At 32.3% G+C, this 18,601-nt stretch overlaps 1 protein-coding gene across 1 annotated transcript; it reads right to left on the minus strand.

The window, feature by feature from the left end:
- Positions 1-2,593: 2,593 nt before the first annotated feature.
- LOC143079812 (borealin-like) lies at positions 2,594-18,584 on the minus strand. The gene is made up of 10 exons (XM_076255422.1): positions 18,483-18,584; positions 14,688-14,831; positions 13,066-13,160; positions 12,442-12,475; positions 11,428-11,542; positions 10,316-10,397; positions 9,438-9,556; positions 7,385-7,462; positions 6,952-7,051; positions 2,594-5,488 (listed from the first exon to the last, which is right to left on the minus strand). Exons 2-10 carry the CDS (start codon positions 14,818-14,820, stop codon positions 5,372-5,374), a joined length of 873 nt encoding a protein of 290 aa, XP_076111537.1. The 5' UTR covers positions 14,821-14,831; positions 18,483-18,584; the 3' UTR covers positions 2,594-5,371.
- Positions 18,585-18,601: the final 17 nt, after the last annotated feature.

The raw sequence follows: 18,601 nt of genomic DNA on the forward strand, positions 1-18,601 counted from the left end.
GAGAAAAACAGACCAAAACACAAAAATTTAACTATAACCACCGAACCATGAAAATGAGGTCAAGGTCAGATGACACCTGCCAGTTGGACATGTACACCTTACAGTCCTTCCATACACTGAATATACTAGCCCTATTGCTTATAGTATCTGAGATATGGACCTGACCACCAAAACTTAACCTTGTTCACTGATCCATGAAATGAGGTCTAGGTCAAGTGAAAACTATCTGACAGACATGAGGACCTTGCAAGGTACGCACATATCAAATATAGTTATCCTATTACTTATAATAAGAGAGAATTCAACATTACAAAAAATTTGAACTTTTTTTTTCAAGTGGTCACTGAACCATGAAAATGAGGTCAAGGACATTGGACATGTGACTGACGGAAACTTCGTAACATTAGGCATCTATATACAAAGTATGAAGCATCCAGGTCTTCCAACTTCTAAAATATAAAGCTTTTAAAAAGTTAGCTAACACTGCCGCCGGATCACTATCCCTATGTCGAGCTTTCTGCAACAAAAGTTGCAGGCTCGACAAAAATCATACAAATCTAACAAAGACCAGAGGCTCCTGACTAGGGACAGGCGCAAAAATGCCGTGGGTTAATCATGTTTTTTGAGATCTCAACCCTCCCGCATACCTCAAGACAATGTAGAAAAAACAAACACACAACAATATGCACAGTAAAACTCAGTTTAAGAGAAATCCAAGTCGAATGTCAGAATAGGTAACAAAAAAGAAACTAAACTTATACATTATTTAGACAAATGAGAAGAGATCAAATGGCCTAAATATAAAGTCAATCAATACACATTCAATTTGGTGATTATTTATTTTTTAAAACTGAGACTGTATAAAGAGGTATTGATTTATACCACTTTTCAAAATACTTCAAACAAATTGTCTAAAGTAGTTTGGTTTTATACATTTAATCTTAATTATTAGTCCTACTTTTAATCCTTCAATATAAATAAATTTAACAGTACAATTCTGATTGAAGGACCAAGTACAATTTTGGTCCTAACTACAGTTTATTTAAAATTAAGAAAAAGTTGAAAATGTGTAATTAAAAAAAAATAATAGTTGAAATTTCAATGAACATAAAAGCATAATCCATAGAAAGGAAATGCCTTACATAAAACAAGTTGTTTTAGCATGCATTTTATGCACTTGGAAATGACAATAAATTCATATATTGTGAAATTCTAAATAAATTGACTATGTCTCATAAATGTGAAAGTGAAAAGAACAGATAGACTCAAAAAACCTCTGTCCACACATTACCACAAATGAAGTGTATGTACCGATTATCAGATTATCTGCATGTTGATATCGTAAAATATCAGCTGCGAGACATAATATGAAGCTTTTTGTCGAGTGAGCGTAGCGAACGAGATCAAAAAGCCTTCATATAATGTCAAGCAGCTGATATTTTACAATATCAATATGCAGATAATCTGATAATCGATTTATCGGGCTATATTTGCGTGTTTCAGAAGTGTTTTCTTTGTTTCACCAGCACACAAAAGATGACTTGATAAGTTCGGGTCAAAGTTATTAATGTCGGTTCAAACATTATGACGTCGCTGATATGTCCGGGTCAAAGTTATTAAGGCCGGGTCAACGTATTTGACGTCACAAAGACATGATACGGAATAATATTAAGAGCTGAACAGAGTGATATAGACAGTGGGACGACCGATAAATAGTGTTGCGTTTACCTAATCCTAATAATATTGCAAGTTACTCATATGCTCCTTGTACATTTAATCAGGCATCACCTTCCTTGAACTACCCTATATGGTAACTTCAATGACATGGAAATCTACACTTTGTCATCAATGCTTAGCTTGTTTATACATTTCCAAGTCTATGTTCAGAAGTTTAAAACCAATGCTATTTATCATGGTATTATAACTTATTATTCAGGGTTAATTTGGAAGTAAATATTCATATGGTAATATTCTTAGATTGTGATGATAATAAAAGACTGTATACAAACTCTGAGGTTATATCAAAATGTTTACAATAAAATATTATTTATATATAAGTCTTTTTTTAGACTACATATAGATATACAATAATTACCTACCAATTTCTTGTATGCATTTTTTTCTTTATTAACAAAGCATTACAGAACAAATTGGTTTTTTAATAAAAAAAAAATTAGATATCAAGAAAAAAATGCAGCATTTTCTAAGCATATACATTTTCTAAACATTTATACTCTTACATCCGAATATTTTATCTAAATATTTGACAGAACCTGGAAGAAGTGTGTCACTATTTTGGACCCTTGAATTAAAAAAAAAATTAATAGTCCCTATTTTGAACCCTTGAATTAAAAAAAAATAATAGTCCCTATTTTGGACCCTTGAATTCAAAAAAATAATAAGTATTACAAATCTACCATATAAACTACTTCAGAAGACATTAGTGTTACAGACATAACTTATATTAAGTTTGTACAACATTTACATGGACAAAAAAAAAATCTACCAGTTAGCCTTCAGGCCACTCCTCCAAAATAAGTAACTGAAGCAGAAGGCATTTTACAACTCGAAAACTCAAATAATAATTTAAAACTTAAAAATCTTTACAAAAATTAAGAAAAATGTTTAAGTGTACATCTGTAGTTTTTGTTGTCGTTGGGTTGTTTTATCATCAACCTACATACTGACCACAATTAAACATCTCCCTAGGCAAAGGATAGAAACCAACAGCTAAAAAAAAGCTGTATACACCCAATTAAAGTACTCAGATTTTGAAAAAATGCATGAACACGGATGCCCAACACTTGCACTATCATTTTCTATGTTCTGTGAACCATGAAATTTGGGTCAAAACTCTAATTTGGCATTTAAATTAGAAATATCATAACACAGGGGAACCTGTGTTCTTAGTTTAAAGTTGATTGTTGGACTCCCAACTTCATCAAAAACTACCTAGAGTCCTAAACTAAAAACTTTAATCTGACGTGGGACAGACAGATGAATGAATGAACGGACACACAGACCAGAAAACATAAATGTCCCTCTACTATTGTAGATGGGAAACAAAAACCCATGCAGACATTAAGGTACTAATCTATTTTTTCTATTTGAAGTTATCATGAATACCTACCTCTTTCAAAATGCCTTAAAATAAATTTACCAGTTAGAACTATATTTAAAATATTCACTGAATTGATAGATATTTGGTAAAACTATGATGCTAACTATACAATTTTTTAGATGTAAAAATCTGTGATAATCAAATTGTGTAAAGGTCTTCCATTTCATAAGGACATGATGAGTCCATATAAATATAATTTTATAAAGCGATCAAATCACACACTTAGCAATTAATATGATATGCCTACATTATGCATTTGGAAATCATGGCAAAAATAAAATGGGATATTTAGAAGGCATTTCATCATATTTACACATTTCACCATATAAAATGTAAAAACAATATATATCTTTTTCTTTCGTTGTCAAGCATGGAACATCAACTGATTTTTATTTGTAAAATTTATTTTAAATATTTTTTTTGTTTCTTCACTTTCACTTTCAAATCCAAGAAAATGGTTATGTAAAAGATCATATTGAGGGGGTACCAGACACCTTGACTAAAATTAATTTGGCTGGTTTAATTTTCATAAACTTTTGACAAAGTATTAACATTGACTCTTTGATAAAAAATTAGACTTGAACCATACCCTTTATTTGAAAAAAATTTAGTTTGACAAACAATAACTTTGATCATTGCCAAGCTTAATATTTCCTTAACAATAGTAGATGACTAAAACATTCAGCTGATTTTTACTGAGTTATCTCCCAGTAGTGTTATGTACCACCTTAAGGTGTCAGACCACCAATTACTCCCTCCAATTTAGAACGTATGTAAAAGTAACCCTACTCTGACACAAAATAGTGCTTTTGATGTCCTTGTTTACTTAAACTTACCAACAAATTTGCAGAAATGAAACTTATGGTGAAAGAGAAATATATCTAGATCATTTTGAGCCAAAATTTACTTGTCTATGAGTTTGCATTAAAAATTGAGGATTAATGCGCTCCATAGTTTACTAATTTTAGATTTCCAGAAAACGAGTTTTTTTTTGGAGTACCTCTGTTTGAAGGTCAGTTATTTTGTTAGAAGGCTTTAAAGGTATGGTGAAAATTGGCATGTAGAAAGCTGATACATGTACAATTAAGGATATACCTGGTTTCTATGAAGTTAAACTTAAGGTAAAATATTTAGAAAGCTGTGAAAATTGCAAAATTTGGTTGAACAGATAGGGATTTTTAATTGGTGGTCTGACACCTTAAGTTATTGGATGGAGAGTTTAAAAAATGTATTTTTTTTTCTAAAAAAAACAATTCAGAAAAGACATTTTATAAGTCAGCAAAAAGTGAAACTTCTTGGTTAAGTTTATGTGTTCATTAATGAATATTTAAGTCTGAGAAAAATGTTCATTTTTTCTTTTCACGTTTAAACAATATCATTAATGAATATTGAAGTCTAAGAAAAATGGTCATTTTTTCTTTTCACGTTTAAACAATATCATTAATGAATATTGAAGTCTAAGAAAAATGTTCGATTTTCTTTTCATGTTAAAATAGTATCCTTTCCCTGTTAATATATATATGTTTACAATAAGACAATGTATTACATAATAATATACAATGATATGAAGGACAGATAAAAAAGGTGAACAATCTCACAGAGACTGTATAGAATACAGAAGACATAAAAGCACAAAATCATGATGATAACTGTAAGTCTGATGAGAGCTTTTCCATTTCATTCTGTCTTTCGTCACAAGGAAATCAAACAGGGGAGCGGAGTCTTTATTTTGTATCCTTTATTTTTCTGAGCCATTTTTCTCTATTAAATTATTTTGCCAATTAAAAAGTAAAAGAATCATGCAAATAAAAGAATTTAAGGCTTAGTAGCTCATCATAAGTATACCAAAAGACAAAAAAAAAAGAAACGATAAGAGACTTTTTCAAGAGTAAAAAACAGTGCACTCAGAAACATTGCAAAAAATGTAAACCTTAAAACCTGGTCACAAACTAAACAACTTAACCCTTTTGCGATTTTCAAAAGTTGACAGGTCTGCCCACCTGAAAAATGTTCCTGTTGAAATGGAGAAGCTCTGATCCATCAATTAATAATATAATATGATGTTATGCATACAGTCGATATCATAACTGAATAAGATGCAATAAAATTTAAATATTACATCTACAGAAACTAAAAACTTTACATATGCAATTAAAATTGCACATTGTATAAAAAAAATCTGTCAAATTAAAATAAGTACTGTACACACACAGAATCATTTAAGAAAACACGTTCAATAATTTTCAGCCACTATTCCCCGTTCTCTTTAGCTTTCCCTATAATGTCTGAAAGTGCACTCAAAACATCTGTTATTCTATCTGGAGAATTAAACTGTTGCAAAAGTTCTGGCTGGTCTCTTAAAACTTTCTGAAAAGCAAACAAATAATACATTGCAACAGCTTGAATATTATCTTCATACATAATACATTTCAAAAACTTAACTTCAAACTTTTTTATTTTTCATTTTAAAAACATTGGTTGCAAACAAACAGTTTTCTGCATGACGTAATATTTTGAGAGACCATGCTTTCATAAGTGACCCCTTAAATAATTACAAGTGTGATATATGCATATTTCAAGGCCATAGGTGGGTCCTGAGGGGGAGAGGCCTAGGTTTCCAGGTCCCCTTTTTGTGGGAAAAATTTCGTTGATTATATAGGAAATCACTAAATATGACTGGAGCCTCCCCCACCACTGAAGTCTACTGTGGATTCATAAAACGTGTTAAATACTAAATTTGGTAGACTTCATGGGTGGAGGTGAACTGAGAAATTAAAGTGTTCAACAAATTACAATTTTTCTCGAGGTTATATGCAGGCTTTGATAAAACCAAGAATTTAAATATCCACAAAAACACAAGTTTTGTCATTGCAAAAATGTTATGTCATGTCAAGGTGCTTTAAAACTTTCTCTGTGTTAAGCTCTTTGTTGAAAACTGTACAGTGACATATAGATAGTACTTCATTTGCCACAGCCGCTTAACCTGGTTAGCCCGGTCAACGCTGCCGGTATAGGCACAGTCGCTTCATTTGCTGTAAAATCAGCCGCCAGCGCAAATAGGCATACGCCGCCCTCGCTGGTCTTCACTCACCGGCAAGCAATCAGCCGGTCATAAAAGTATGGCGGGAAGAGCAATTTTAAATAAATAATCGAAATTTAAAAGGTGAAGATTGATTTTTGTCAATCAGTCTAGTATATTACATGATACTGCATTGGTCCACTATGACGATATTAAATTGCCAAATTTATAAAATTATCTTTGAGAAACGTTTTTATGATCATTGATGATGAATAAAGCCTCAGAGAAAAAGATTGCATTTTAAAACTATGTATTTATTGTTAATAGGTTCACCTTTTATATTCCCTAGCTTAGAAAGCAAAAAAGTATAAATATGAACTTCTGTCGCCATCTTTAAATCAGCCAGTTCCACTCGTTTTTTTTCAACCATATTTAACCCGGTCACGTGATAGGGCGAACCGGGCATAGCCCGACCTAGAACAAATGAAGCAGCCCCATAGTTGCTTACATCTATGTCAGTTGGTCTCTAGTATATAGTTGTCTCATTAGCAATCATAATACCATCAAAATACCACAAAACAATTGTATTTAATCTTGTCCTGTCAAAGGAGCATTTTTAAATTATAGTTAGAAAATGTTATTTAGAAACCAAATTTTGCCCTAATTTATATTATGGGGCATAACAAAACTGAAGTTTGGTGAAAAAAAGACATATATGATTCAACAGATAACATGGTGATACCACAATTATGTCTGTTCATTATAATAGCCCTGCAAAGACAGAACAATATCTACCCTTTAGAACATTTACCTGCATCATGGATACTGGGTTTCTAATAGGACTACCACCTAATGACATGTACTGTTCCCCTGGTTTAGCATCTCTCATCTGAGTAGGGGTAACAGGTAATCTATAAATAAAAGAACACAATATTGGTCATATTAAATAAATATAAAGCGGATTAGATAATAGTTTGGAGTTCAATTTGATAAATCAATTTCTTCATGAATTATAACATCAGTAAACCTTTCATGATATTACAATCACAAATATCCATTTTTTTGTCCGCTATTAAACATAATGAAACTAAATTCATATTACAACTTCATTCTAAATGCTTGATGTAAAAACAATGCACATATTTTAGAAATAATTCATTTATTTCTAGTTATTAATTTTTACCTCATTAAGTTGGTTTATAAATGCTTTTTTTTTCATCTTGCGAAGTTTAAAACATGCTTACCTAGGGTCAAATTTGGGGGTTATCATAGGGGTGTCCCATCCTGCGGCAGCTAAACCTCTATTCACAGGCGTAAAATACCTGAAAACAAAACATAAAATATTTTTGTATGTGCATATAAAAGATCCGAAAAATCATTTTCATTATCATACTGTAATGTTATTTGGTGTCTGCTATTTGTAGGAATTTGTGAGATCAATTATTGCGATTCATCTATAAGCATCAGATATCAAGTGTGGGTTCTTATTATTACAATACTCACACACAAACTTAGTTCTGTAGGCCAATACAAGCCCTTATTATTTTTAAACATGATGAAATTCAGTGTTCTCCCCAGGATTTTTAGATAGCGCTGTGGTAAACACGTAATTTTGGACAATTCTCAGTAACTTTGTCGCAGCGCGCGGTTTGTTTGTAATTGATTTGTTATGTGTTTTTCCTATATTATGCTATTGATGTTTTCTCTTGTAATGATGTCCTCATCATGCTCATGGAAGTTAATACCCCTTGGTTTGTTAATGTTATTGTCTGGATATAGAAGAAGAGTCTTTTTTTTTCTCCATTGTAAATTCATATAATGTCAATGCGTTAGTGCTAATAAAGTTATCTTATCTTATCTTATAATCCTCATATTATCTGTGTATAAAACCCAAGGAGAAGTCTTTTTCCATGATGGATCTATACCAGACTGCCTATCTGAAGATTTCTTAGCACTAACAGGTGGTGTTGCAGAACATGTAGGACCAACAATAGTCATTGTTGGCTTCTGTGTTTGGTTTTGTAACCCACTGTAGCAGTATACTGTTAACCTTACGACGTTTGACAGGAATTGACATTTTTTAGCATAACGATTTCTCATTTTTCTGACCATAACGTTTTAAAATATTCAAATGGCTTCATCCAAGTTGGACATTGAGAAAGTGAATTTCTCCAGTCCTATCAGCTTGGGGTTTGTTTTTCTAATCATATCCTTTCAATTGTTTTCAAATGGTAAGATTTATTACTGTAGAATTGCTGACTAAACAATTATTAGTTTGAATAGGTGATAATTAAAACTTCAAAGACTTGATCATTTTCCGGTTTGTATGGATAGTAAACCCGGCAAATTGTAACAAACCCCTGTGTATGATCGCTTCTTAAATCATCGTTTGTTCAAAGTTCGTAAAACAAGTTTGTGAGTGTCTTCGGGAAATGCGGTCAATTTATTTCATCTCATTTCATTCATATATGCCTCTATATATTCTTTTAATTAAAAAAATAGATGTGAATGTTGAAATCTTTGTTTATTTTTACCTTCCAAATTCACCATTTTGTATTTTATTAGACTGGTCCCACAGAGTTACTTAATACAACAGAAATAATTTATTCAGAAATAGTAAACCAGTCAATCACGTGATCCAAAGTGAAAAATAAGCGAGAAATTTGAAAAATAAATTGAAAAAAATTACGATAAAAATATAGTGACGCGCTTGCGTTGGACAGCGCAACGGTCATTGCAATAGAACAGCGGGAAATTGTGATAGCACTGAAAAGCACAGCGCTAAAACTGCCTGGGGAGAACACTGGATGAATAAAGCACAAAGAAATATGTTCACATCTGACAACAGTTTATGATTTCGCTCAATATCAATTTCAATTTTAAAATATCTCTTGCATTTAACAAAATTTTGTATTACTGTTCCAAAAGAAAGCATTATAGTTTAAACAAAATATGCAATTATAGACTCTCAAAAGACCCTTTCGAGTTATGTCCTTCACCTGAAAAGTTCGTTAATTTTGTGCGCCATTGGCTGTCATATACCAGATAAAGGGGATCTCCTGTATCCCTGCTCTATAAAAATTCATCAAGCGTCTTTGTGATCGTCATGATGCAGGATAAACTAGAAATAATATTTATTCTTTAAATCCTTAATCACTAGTCCCTAATGATAGCAGTGCTGAATATCAATTATAATTTTGCAGAAAAATTTAGGCAATATAGCATCATATTTCAACCACTCACTCAACATAAGAACAAAAAATACATCAAACTATAAAGTTGTCTATTCTACCATACCCATTTCTATAAGCTGAGGATGGAGGCGGGGGCATAACTGGTGGAGGCATGGTATTAGATATGTTGGCTAAAATGCTACTGTTCTTTCCTTTCCTTGCCTTCTTTACTCCAGTCTTTTTCTACAAAAAATAGTAATACATTTCAATTAAACACAAACTATTTCAAAGACTATATAACCTATTTTTCAATGAATAAATAATCGTTTCTCATTCAATCAATACTATACATACCAAATAGTTTGAATTGTTTTCCATTTGTCATTTCTAGACCTTTTATAGCTGACTATGTGGTATAGGCTTTGCTCATTGCTGAAGCCATACAGTGACTTATCCTTGTTAATTTTGTGTAATTTGGTCTTTTGTGAAGAGTCGTCTCATTGGCAATCATACCACAACTTCATTTTTATATTATCTTTGTGATTAAGTTACAGTATTCACTTTTATTTCTGTAATTGCTCTATTGAATATTCCTTTGTTTAAAAAGATAAACTGTCTTCTGCATGAACTTGATAACCTTGTTATTTGGAAACTATATTTTTTAGAATGATTATAAATGATTATTATAATTTTCAGTTATTTGTCACCCTTTTTAAGAGAAACCAAAATATGGTAGAATGATTATCATGGTAAACAATAGTACACAAAACACAACATAGAAAACTAAAGACATAGCAACGCGAACCCCACTAAAAACTTCATGGTGATCTCAGGTGCTCCGAAAGGGTAAGCAGATCCCCTGCTCCACATGTGGCATCTGTCATGTTACAAACCAAGTAATAAGTGACCTTCTGAAGGTCACATTCTTGAAAGGTTTTCTATCCTAGAACTTGACTCGTAATGTACCTATCCTGCCACATAGATTTTTTTTAAAGACCTTACCTTTGTTGATGCCATTATACTATTGTCTGCTGAGCCTTCCTCTGATATAGTATCATACATTCTTATTGAATTTAGTCTTGATCTAAATAAAACAAGCATAGCAAGTTAAATTTAAAGTTGGTGTGACTACAATCCTACCTTAAACCTAAACCTGATCTGCACTATCACATTTCTGCTTTTAGTCAACTCACTGTGTTAAAATCTTTATCTGGTACAGATAAAAAAAAGTCCATCAAAATGTTGTCTGTTGTTGCATGTTTTATACATAAATCAGCAGGGGCGGATCCAGCCATTTTAAAAAAGGGGGGTTCCTAACCGAGAACAAAGGGGGGTGTGGGGGTGTTCCAATTACATATCCCCATTCAAATGCATTGATCGTCCAAAAAAAAAGGGGGGGTTCCAACCCCCGGAACCCCCCCTCTGGATCCGCGCCTGATCAGGCTGTTAGTTTTCTTGTTTTAATTGTTTTGCATTTGCCATTTTGGAACCTTTTATTGCTCACCATGCAAAAAGCTAAAAAGCTCATTATTGAAGGCTTTACGGTGACCAATTTTTTGTTAGCTTTTATGTCATTTGGTCTCTGGTAAAGAGTTTTAGGCAATTAGACCTCATCTTTTTATCTTTGTTGTTAGTTTTATGACATAACCCTAAGTTAATATTAATGATAACAACTGCCAATGACTGCATGCATTATTACTTTAAACATTAAAATGTTGACGCCAGGGTTATTTCTGCTTATTTTCCTATGACATGAAATATTTTGTAGAAAGCAAATCATACTGATTTGAAAGGCATATATCCTTGATTGAAAAGGTTTAAAATCATCGATATGGCAAAAATTAACCACCTGCAAATATATCCATGCTTTCATGATACTGTAAATTCAGAAATTATTGCGTGCATTTATTATTGCCACTTTGTTATGACTAAAATCGGATTTTAAGTTTTGTGATATTGAAAAAAATCCTTCTTTTATTCAAATAAAAAATTTAAAAAATGTGAGTTTAAATTATTGTGAATATATTACATTGTCAAATTTTTCAAAAAATAAAAAAATCGTGATAATTCCTGAATTTAAAGTAGTCTTCTTAAATCTTGAAATTTTAACTAACTTGGCACATGCTTTTTTGACTGTAGAAACACGCTGCATTTGTGCTGGATCAAAATCATCATCAGCCTCACATATATCTGGATTCACCAATACTGCATCTACTGTTCCTCCTAAGGCTATTAACAAAGAGATTGATTGATTAATGGTTAATGAACCCAAACATCAATTGTTACATTGTTACAATTTATTTGATGTCAAATGTTCACATGTTTTGAATCAGGTTATCATGACATAATAAGCCTGATTTTACCTTCTTTTTTTCTTTAACTAAAACTCCATATTTTTAGCATTAGTCAGCTATTACTCAATTGAGGAATTGTAACTTTTTTAAAGAATAATTGTCCCCAACATAATAATTCCTCATATTCTTTCATACTTTTTCAGTCTTCAATACTAATATATTAAAAGCTAATTCTCTGGCACTTTATTGTCACTTTCATTAATGTTGTTTAAAAAGGCCTAAATCATTCTGCATAGCTTTTTTTTTGTATCTAAAACTTCTCCAGGTATTCATGTAGGCTTTTTCAACTTATACATGGGATAGACATGTGCTTCCATCGCAGCATCATATGTCAGAATGTTTGTTTATGTTTGTTAACCATGAGTGATATTTATAGATTTTGTTTATTACAAGCACATGGTCTAGCCATGTTCTCAATTTTATATATGTTATTTGGTATTCCACATCTTCAACTGGTTTCCTTTGATTAGAAGTACCAGAACCCATATAGAACAAAATATGGATACCAGTAAAAGGATGATAACGAGGTTGATGACAAATTTGTAACTTTTTCTCATAGATTCAATAAAATACATGCTACAAGTTTTGCAAACAATCTCAGATATTCACTGGACTGATCAGGTAATTACCAGTGCTTCTGCACTAGTCTGATGACAAAAATACTACCGCTTGATAATGTCACTGACTGATTTTATTTTCAAAGTTATTTTTACTTTGCCATTTGTAATATTGTTTTTCTGCTTCATCTGACTGTGTTGACATATAAATACAAACCTATGAAATCACTCAGTTTCATGTGTCTTATGGTCTGAAAATATATTAACCAGTAAGATTTCATTAAACATGATTATAATGTACATTTTAAAGCATGTATTAAAAGATTAATTCAAAGTATTAGATAATTAGAGACAAATGCTGCAAGAAAATCAAACAGTTAAATAAAATGTTGACAATGCAATTGTTTGTTTCTCATTTAGGTTCACAAATAAAGTTTTTAATTGCAACTCTGTTAGATCTCCCACTTTTTTTAATGTTCAATGTTGTAATTTTTGTATCATATTTTTTTCTTCAAATTTTGGATTGTAAATAACATTTACAACTGGGATTGTCAGTTTAATAATATCAGTTTGTTTTCAACTTTTGAGTTTGAATGTCCCTTTGATATTTTTTGCCTCTCTTTAACACACAATGAATGAATACAGTGAATTCAAGCTATGATTCTGTTTTCATCAGTTAAAAAAGTTGTTTAGTGAACAAGAACGTGGTCTGTCAAAAAATAACTACCACAAACAATAATTACCCTATAATAACATTTAAAGGTAATTGGTATCAATTATAGAAAGGAAATTCTAATCATGCATATCATATGAAAATTACTAAGCTACAAATTGTACAAACCAAAGGTAATCTCTTTATTTCCTGTGTATAACATGCCTCTATGTGGTTCAACACATTATGGATGAGTTTTTCCAATTTTAACTTCTTTTCAATTACTGCAAAAATAAAAACATCAATATACAATTGATATCTACATCTATAAATATATCAAGATTGGAGTCAAGTGCACCTGCCTCATGCAGGATTCAAACTCACAACCTCAGTGTTGACTGGCTAGTGACACAATAGTTTGACTATTTAGACTACTGGGCCACAAGGCCTCCACAATCAAATAAAGCAAGATTACAGATTAAATTACTTTCTGTAATGGTACACATTTTTTAAAGTGATCTGCTCATGTAATAAACTAGAGGCACTTAAGAGCCTGTGTCGTTCACCTTGGTCTATGTGCATATTAAACAAAAGACACAGATGGATTCATGACAAAATTGTGTTTTGGTGATGGTGATGTGTTCATAGTTCTTACTTTACTGAATATTCTTGCTACTAAGTTACAATTTTCTCTATCTATAATAAACTTGGCACTTTAGTTACAGAGGAAAATATTTTGTAAAAATTTTCAAAAATTTACCAAATTAATGAAAATTGTTAAAAATTGACTATAAAGGGCAATAACTCTCTAACCCTTAAAAGAGGTCAACTGACCATTTTGGTCATGTTTGACTTATTTGTAGATCTTACTTTGCTGAACATTATTGCTGTTTACAGTTTATCTCTATCTATACTAGTATTCAAGATAATAACCAAAAACGACAAAATTTCTTTAAAAATTACCAATTGGGGGGCAGCAACCCAACAACCAGTTGTCCGATTCATCTGAAAATTTTACGGCAGATAGATATTGACTTGATTAACAATTTAACCCCTTGACAGATTTGCTCTAAATGCTTTGGTTTCAGAGTTATAAGCCAAAATCTACATTACCCCCCTATGATCTATTTTTAGACATGATGGCCATCTTGGTTGGTTGGCTGAGTCACCGCACACATTTTAAAACTATATATCCTAATTATGATTGTGGCAAAGTTTGGTTAAATTTGACCCAGTAGTTTCAGAGAAGATTTTTGTAAAAGATTACAAAAATTTATGAAAAACAGGAACGTAGATAGAAAAATGAGCAGTGCCTTTTCCTATTATCATGATTATAAAAAAGTGCCCTGCCCTCCATTGGCACCCTGCCCCTTTTGATTTCTAGCTGAACACTGATAAAGATCCCTCATAAAAATTGTTTCCTCACAAATATTTTGAGCACTAATCATTTTGCTAATGATGAATCTAATGTAGACCAAATGTACGTGCCTCTGGCATTCCACACTATAAACCTGTTCAGTTGTTTTTTGCTCTTTGGTCCGGTCGGGTTGTTGTCTCTTTAAAAAAAAAATCCCCATTTCCATTCTCAATTATCAAAATGATTATACTGGCATCTCTGAAGAGTTTTGAAAAGAGATGTTTTCAAAGTTGTCTGGTTATCAGATATTTAAAGTGGCTCATGATAACTGAATATCTGATGATAATGACATCTTGCTATCATTTGTATAAATAGGATGCCTAAAGCTAGAGACCAATCTTATTCATTTTCTACTAACTATCAATATGATCAACTTATCACTTCTTAGCTTTACCTTTACTATCAAGATCTTCTAGAAATGCATCTAGTTTTTCTTGCTTCTCTTGTTCAGATAATGTATCCCCTTCATTCCCATCTGGTAACACTGGTTTGGCACGTGTTGATGCCTTCGCCTTTTTTCTTGGCATTCTTTTTTTTTCTAAAAAAAAAATAATGTAGTTTTGTTTATTTCTTATCCACTAAATTTGCATTAAGTCTTACTCTCCATGCTCTCTCAGCCTCCAGAATAAACTTTTGAGTCCACAAGCCCCAAGCTCAATTTTTTAAAAATTTTAGTTGGTGTTGGTTTCTGATGGCTTGTTGCATTGTACAGAAGAATTTTACAAGCCCAAATGCAATTTTACAAGCCATGGCTGCGTAGGACTTCAGGGCTTTCCATTGAAATCGAAGTAGAAGGCTCAATTAAAATAATAGCCGGCTGTAACATGCGTTCGGCGAAGCCGGACGCCCACCAAGCTGTAAGCTTGGTGCCTTACGGCAGGGGGTCTGGGGGCCGCTCAATCGATTTAAAATCTTGATCGATTTATTTTGCATAACTACGTGCATTTGTAAACAAATGACCCCCCTTTTCTCTATAAAGACTGTTACGCGTATTAAATCATACAATTGTTTCTCAAGTATTGACAGAAAATTGATATATCCTCTGATTTTCGCTTTTTTGTATACTGTTCAATAAGTCGGATACATAAATCATTTGGAAATGTTATTTATTTGAGGTCGAGTCGACAATATTCTACTTTCGTTTTTGACCTTGATTCTCTGAACACCACGTGGGTTTTGAAAAATGAACTTCAAAACTTTTTTAAAGATACTGTTTTCCAGATTCTGAACAAGGCCGAGAAAAAAAAGATCGATGTTTCCGGTAACCCGACCGACCCTGTTTTTTAGCCCCGACCCTAACTTTTTTATTGGATCTTCAAAAAAAAAAAAAAAAAAATTGTATCAACCGACCCCGTTTTTGACACAGGCTTCTGATAGATGACATAATATTTTTTCTCTCTCTTGCTTCTACTTGCATAGAAAGCCAGTAAAACATTTTATTAATGTCAAAAGGTATTCCAAATAGGTTAAAATCCAAGAAATTTGCACAGCAGGTGCCAGGGCTCACACTACTTCAGAATTATAGGGAGAAGTGACTTCTCTTTTTGAAACTGATAGGGAGAAGTGGTGAAATTTGAAAAAGAAGTGCTCATTCGCGCGGTGCGCTACAATGTTTGGATTTTACAATAGTATAAAGGGCCATATGTAAATAATGTTCTTTTTATGTTGTTCAATTCATATGAGTAAAAAATTACAATTAAAGTAACATTTGAAATTAAAAGTTGTTTAAGTTTTACTAAGGTTCTTGTGAGAAACTACCAACTAAATATCTAGCACTAAAAAAAAATAATTTTATTTTAAAAAATGTAAAGAAATTATAATATATCAATTACAATTTAATTAAACATTATCTTGTGTATGAAATTCAGTGTTTCTCATAAAAAAATATAAAAGTTATTAAGCTGGGCCATAATATATTGATATTAGTATAATAGTCTCAGAGTTAAGCAACTTTAATCAATAGTTTGAAACAATCCATAAAAAATATAGAGAATTATATACACCAATCAATTAGATGTAACCAAAAGTCTCTTAATGCGTGTGGAATGCCTAATTTTTCCCTTTGGGCTCAATATTCTGTTAGCTGTTCCATCCGTGCGTCCGTAGTAATTATTGTAAAATTACGGATTTCGGTCATAGCTGGTCCGGTTCAGATCCGTAGTTTAGAATCGGTCAATGGCGGACGAATGCAAGAAAATTTACAAAATAAACGATGTTTGACAAGTTATTTGGAAAGGAACATGACGGTTTTAATGCAATAAATGGATTAAACATTTACTGGAGGCAACTTTTATCACCCTTAAATGAAGTAACAAACTTATTTTGCCGCCGAAATTAAGGTTGATGTACGTTTTCGAGTAACAAGCACCGGAACTTGCGAAAATACACGAAGTGATAAAAAGTTGTATTTTTATAACCTGCTACACACTGCGAAGACAATGCTTCAACCTCTTTTCTAAAGATAATGAATCGTTTATGTCTGAATTTCTTTAATTATCAGTAAAAAATTGATGTTTCATCAACTTGGTAAAAATTGAAAATGTCCGATGACGGAAGCGACTGAAAGCGACTGTCGTCAAGAACAGGGCGACTTGTTTTCGCTTTTGGAGGTCAGGGAAAGCGAAGTGATGGTCGGGAAGGCGACTTCTTCGCCCAAGTCGCCTGGTAGCGTGAGCCCTGAGGTGCTTCAAAAACATTGCAAATGGCACACTTCCGGTTTTTGAAACTAATTACGGATCCGGACTTGGAAAAACCATGATAATTTTCCGGATTTCATTTACGATGTCAAAAAAAAAAAAAAAAAAAAAAAAAAAAAAGAATTCCGACCTACCGACCCTATTTTTCAAAATGATGTTACCGGAAACACATATCTTTTTTTTTTAGGCCCAATATGATCTACTACACTTTCTTTAATTTGACTATTATTCCATAACATAAGATTGTCATCCTATCTGATTGTCTTCACGTTTTAAAAGCCAAAAAAAAAAAAAGCCAACGAGTTAATGACCATCGGAACGTCTCTATTGTTATCGTTCAATGACCACCAGAACGTCTCTCTTGTTATCTTTGAAAAGAAACGATGCATTCTGACTTTAAATAGACAACCAATCAGTGACCTGAATTCATGTGAACTATATTTAGCCCAAGGTAAACACTGATTTTCATCCTTGTTTATCGTGACCGCGACTTTGCGACAAGACGTCTCTCGGCTGCCTGTAAACATTTGAAAAAGATATTTTTGTCTTTTTGAATTTATATTTTTGTCAGTAAAGTAGCCGGCACTTGAATCTACCGCAAACGGCGGATTTCCGCTGGCTACCGGCTTCAATGGAAAGCCCTGGGACTTGTGGTTAAGCGTGAAGACTGCTCTGTCAATGTCTGTTGTTAATTTTTTTAAATCAATATAAACCCGTTGTATAGATAGGAGGAAAACACAAGACGCTAGTTTTAATCACAGGCACTAGACGTTCTGTCAATAGTATAAAAATATTGGCAATTGGAAGAATATAGTCAACAATTAATTAAGGTTGCCATCAATCTAAATTGTGAACTCAAATAAAAGAATTAATTTAAGATCAAAATATATTTCAGATACAATTATTACATGCACATATATATACCAGTGACTCTCAAAATATTAGGCATGTCCATGTTCAAACATATTAAACAGAAATTTGGAGAAATATGTTAGTAGGTCGAAAATACGATTATACACCTTATCGCTAATCCAGTCTGACCCCAGAATCTGTCCTGCTCGAACTATTGACGTCATACATTTACAGGACCCTATGTAATACCAATAAAGGTGGACAAATAGTGATATAAAGGTGTATACAATAGGATAATCTTTAACTTTATAATTTGTGATGTCGATGATGAGCAATAACAGCTAGTGTTTGAAGAGATCTTTTGAGGAATGTATGAGAAGTCTATTACTCATGAAAGCTACACCTATGGCTGTAATTTGTCAAGATTTGTATTTTTATTATTCTAAATATTAGAAAAGGGTGGGATAATTTTGGATTTCTCAGCTGATCATCCCTACCACAAAAGGATGTAAGTCGTCGCCCAGAGAAATTTGAGTGTAAACATGTTTTTCTTTCCTTTGCACATTATATTTATCTCTGAAAATTAAACGAAAATATATGTAAACAAAAGCAAGAATGGTGTATTGCAAAGCTTTTCATACCAGTTCAATCAAATTAGTAATCAAATTTAGCGCTGGTTCAAATATAGTTTCGATCTATAAATAACTTCATTCTTGATAACAAATCTGAATCAAAGTAAACGCACAAATAACTTGGAATC

The sequence above is a fragment of the Mytilus galloprovincialis genome, chromosome 6, assembly GCF_965363235.1.
Source record: "Mytilus galloprovincialis chromosome 6, xbMytGall1.hap1.1, whole genome shotgun sequence".
In the NCBI taxonomy this organism is placed as follows: domain Eukaryota; kingdom Metazoa; phylum Mollusca; class Bivalvia; order Mytilida; family Mytilidae; genus Mytilus; species Mytilus galloprovincialis.

Coding starts and splice junctions, on each gene's coding strand:
- LOC143079812 (XM_076255422.1), bottom strand. CDS start 14,820: ATGCCAAGAAAAAAGGCGAAGGCATCAACACGTGCCAAACCAGTGTTA. Junction 13,161..14,687: donor AGAAGATCTTGATAGTAAAG/GTAAAGCTAAGA, acceptor TTATTTTTGCAG/TAATTGAAAAGAAGTTAAAA. Junction 12,476..13,065: donor AAATAAAGAGATTACCTTTG/GTTTGTACAATT, acceptor ATATATTTTCAG/ACCATAAGACACATGAAACT.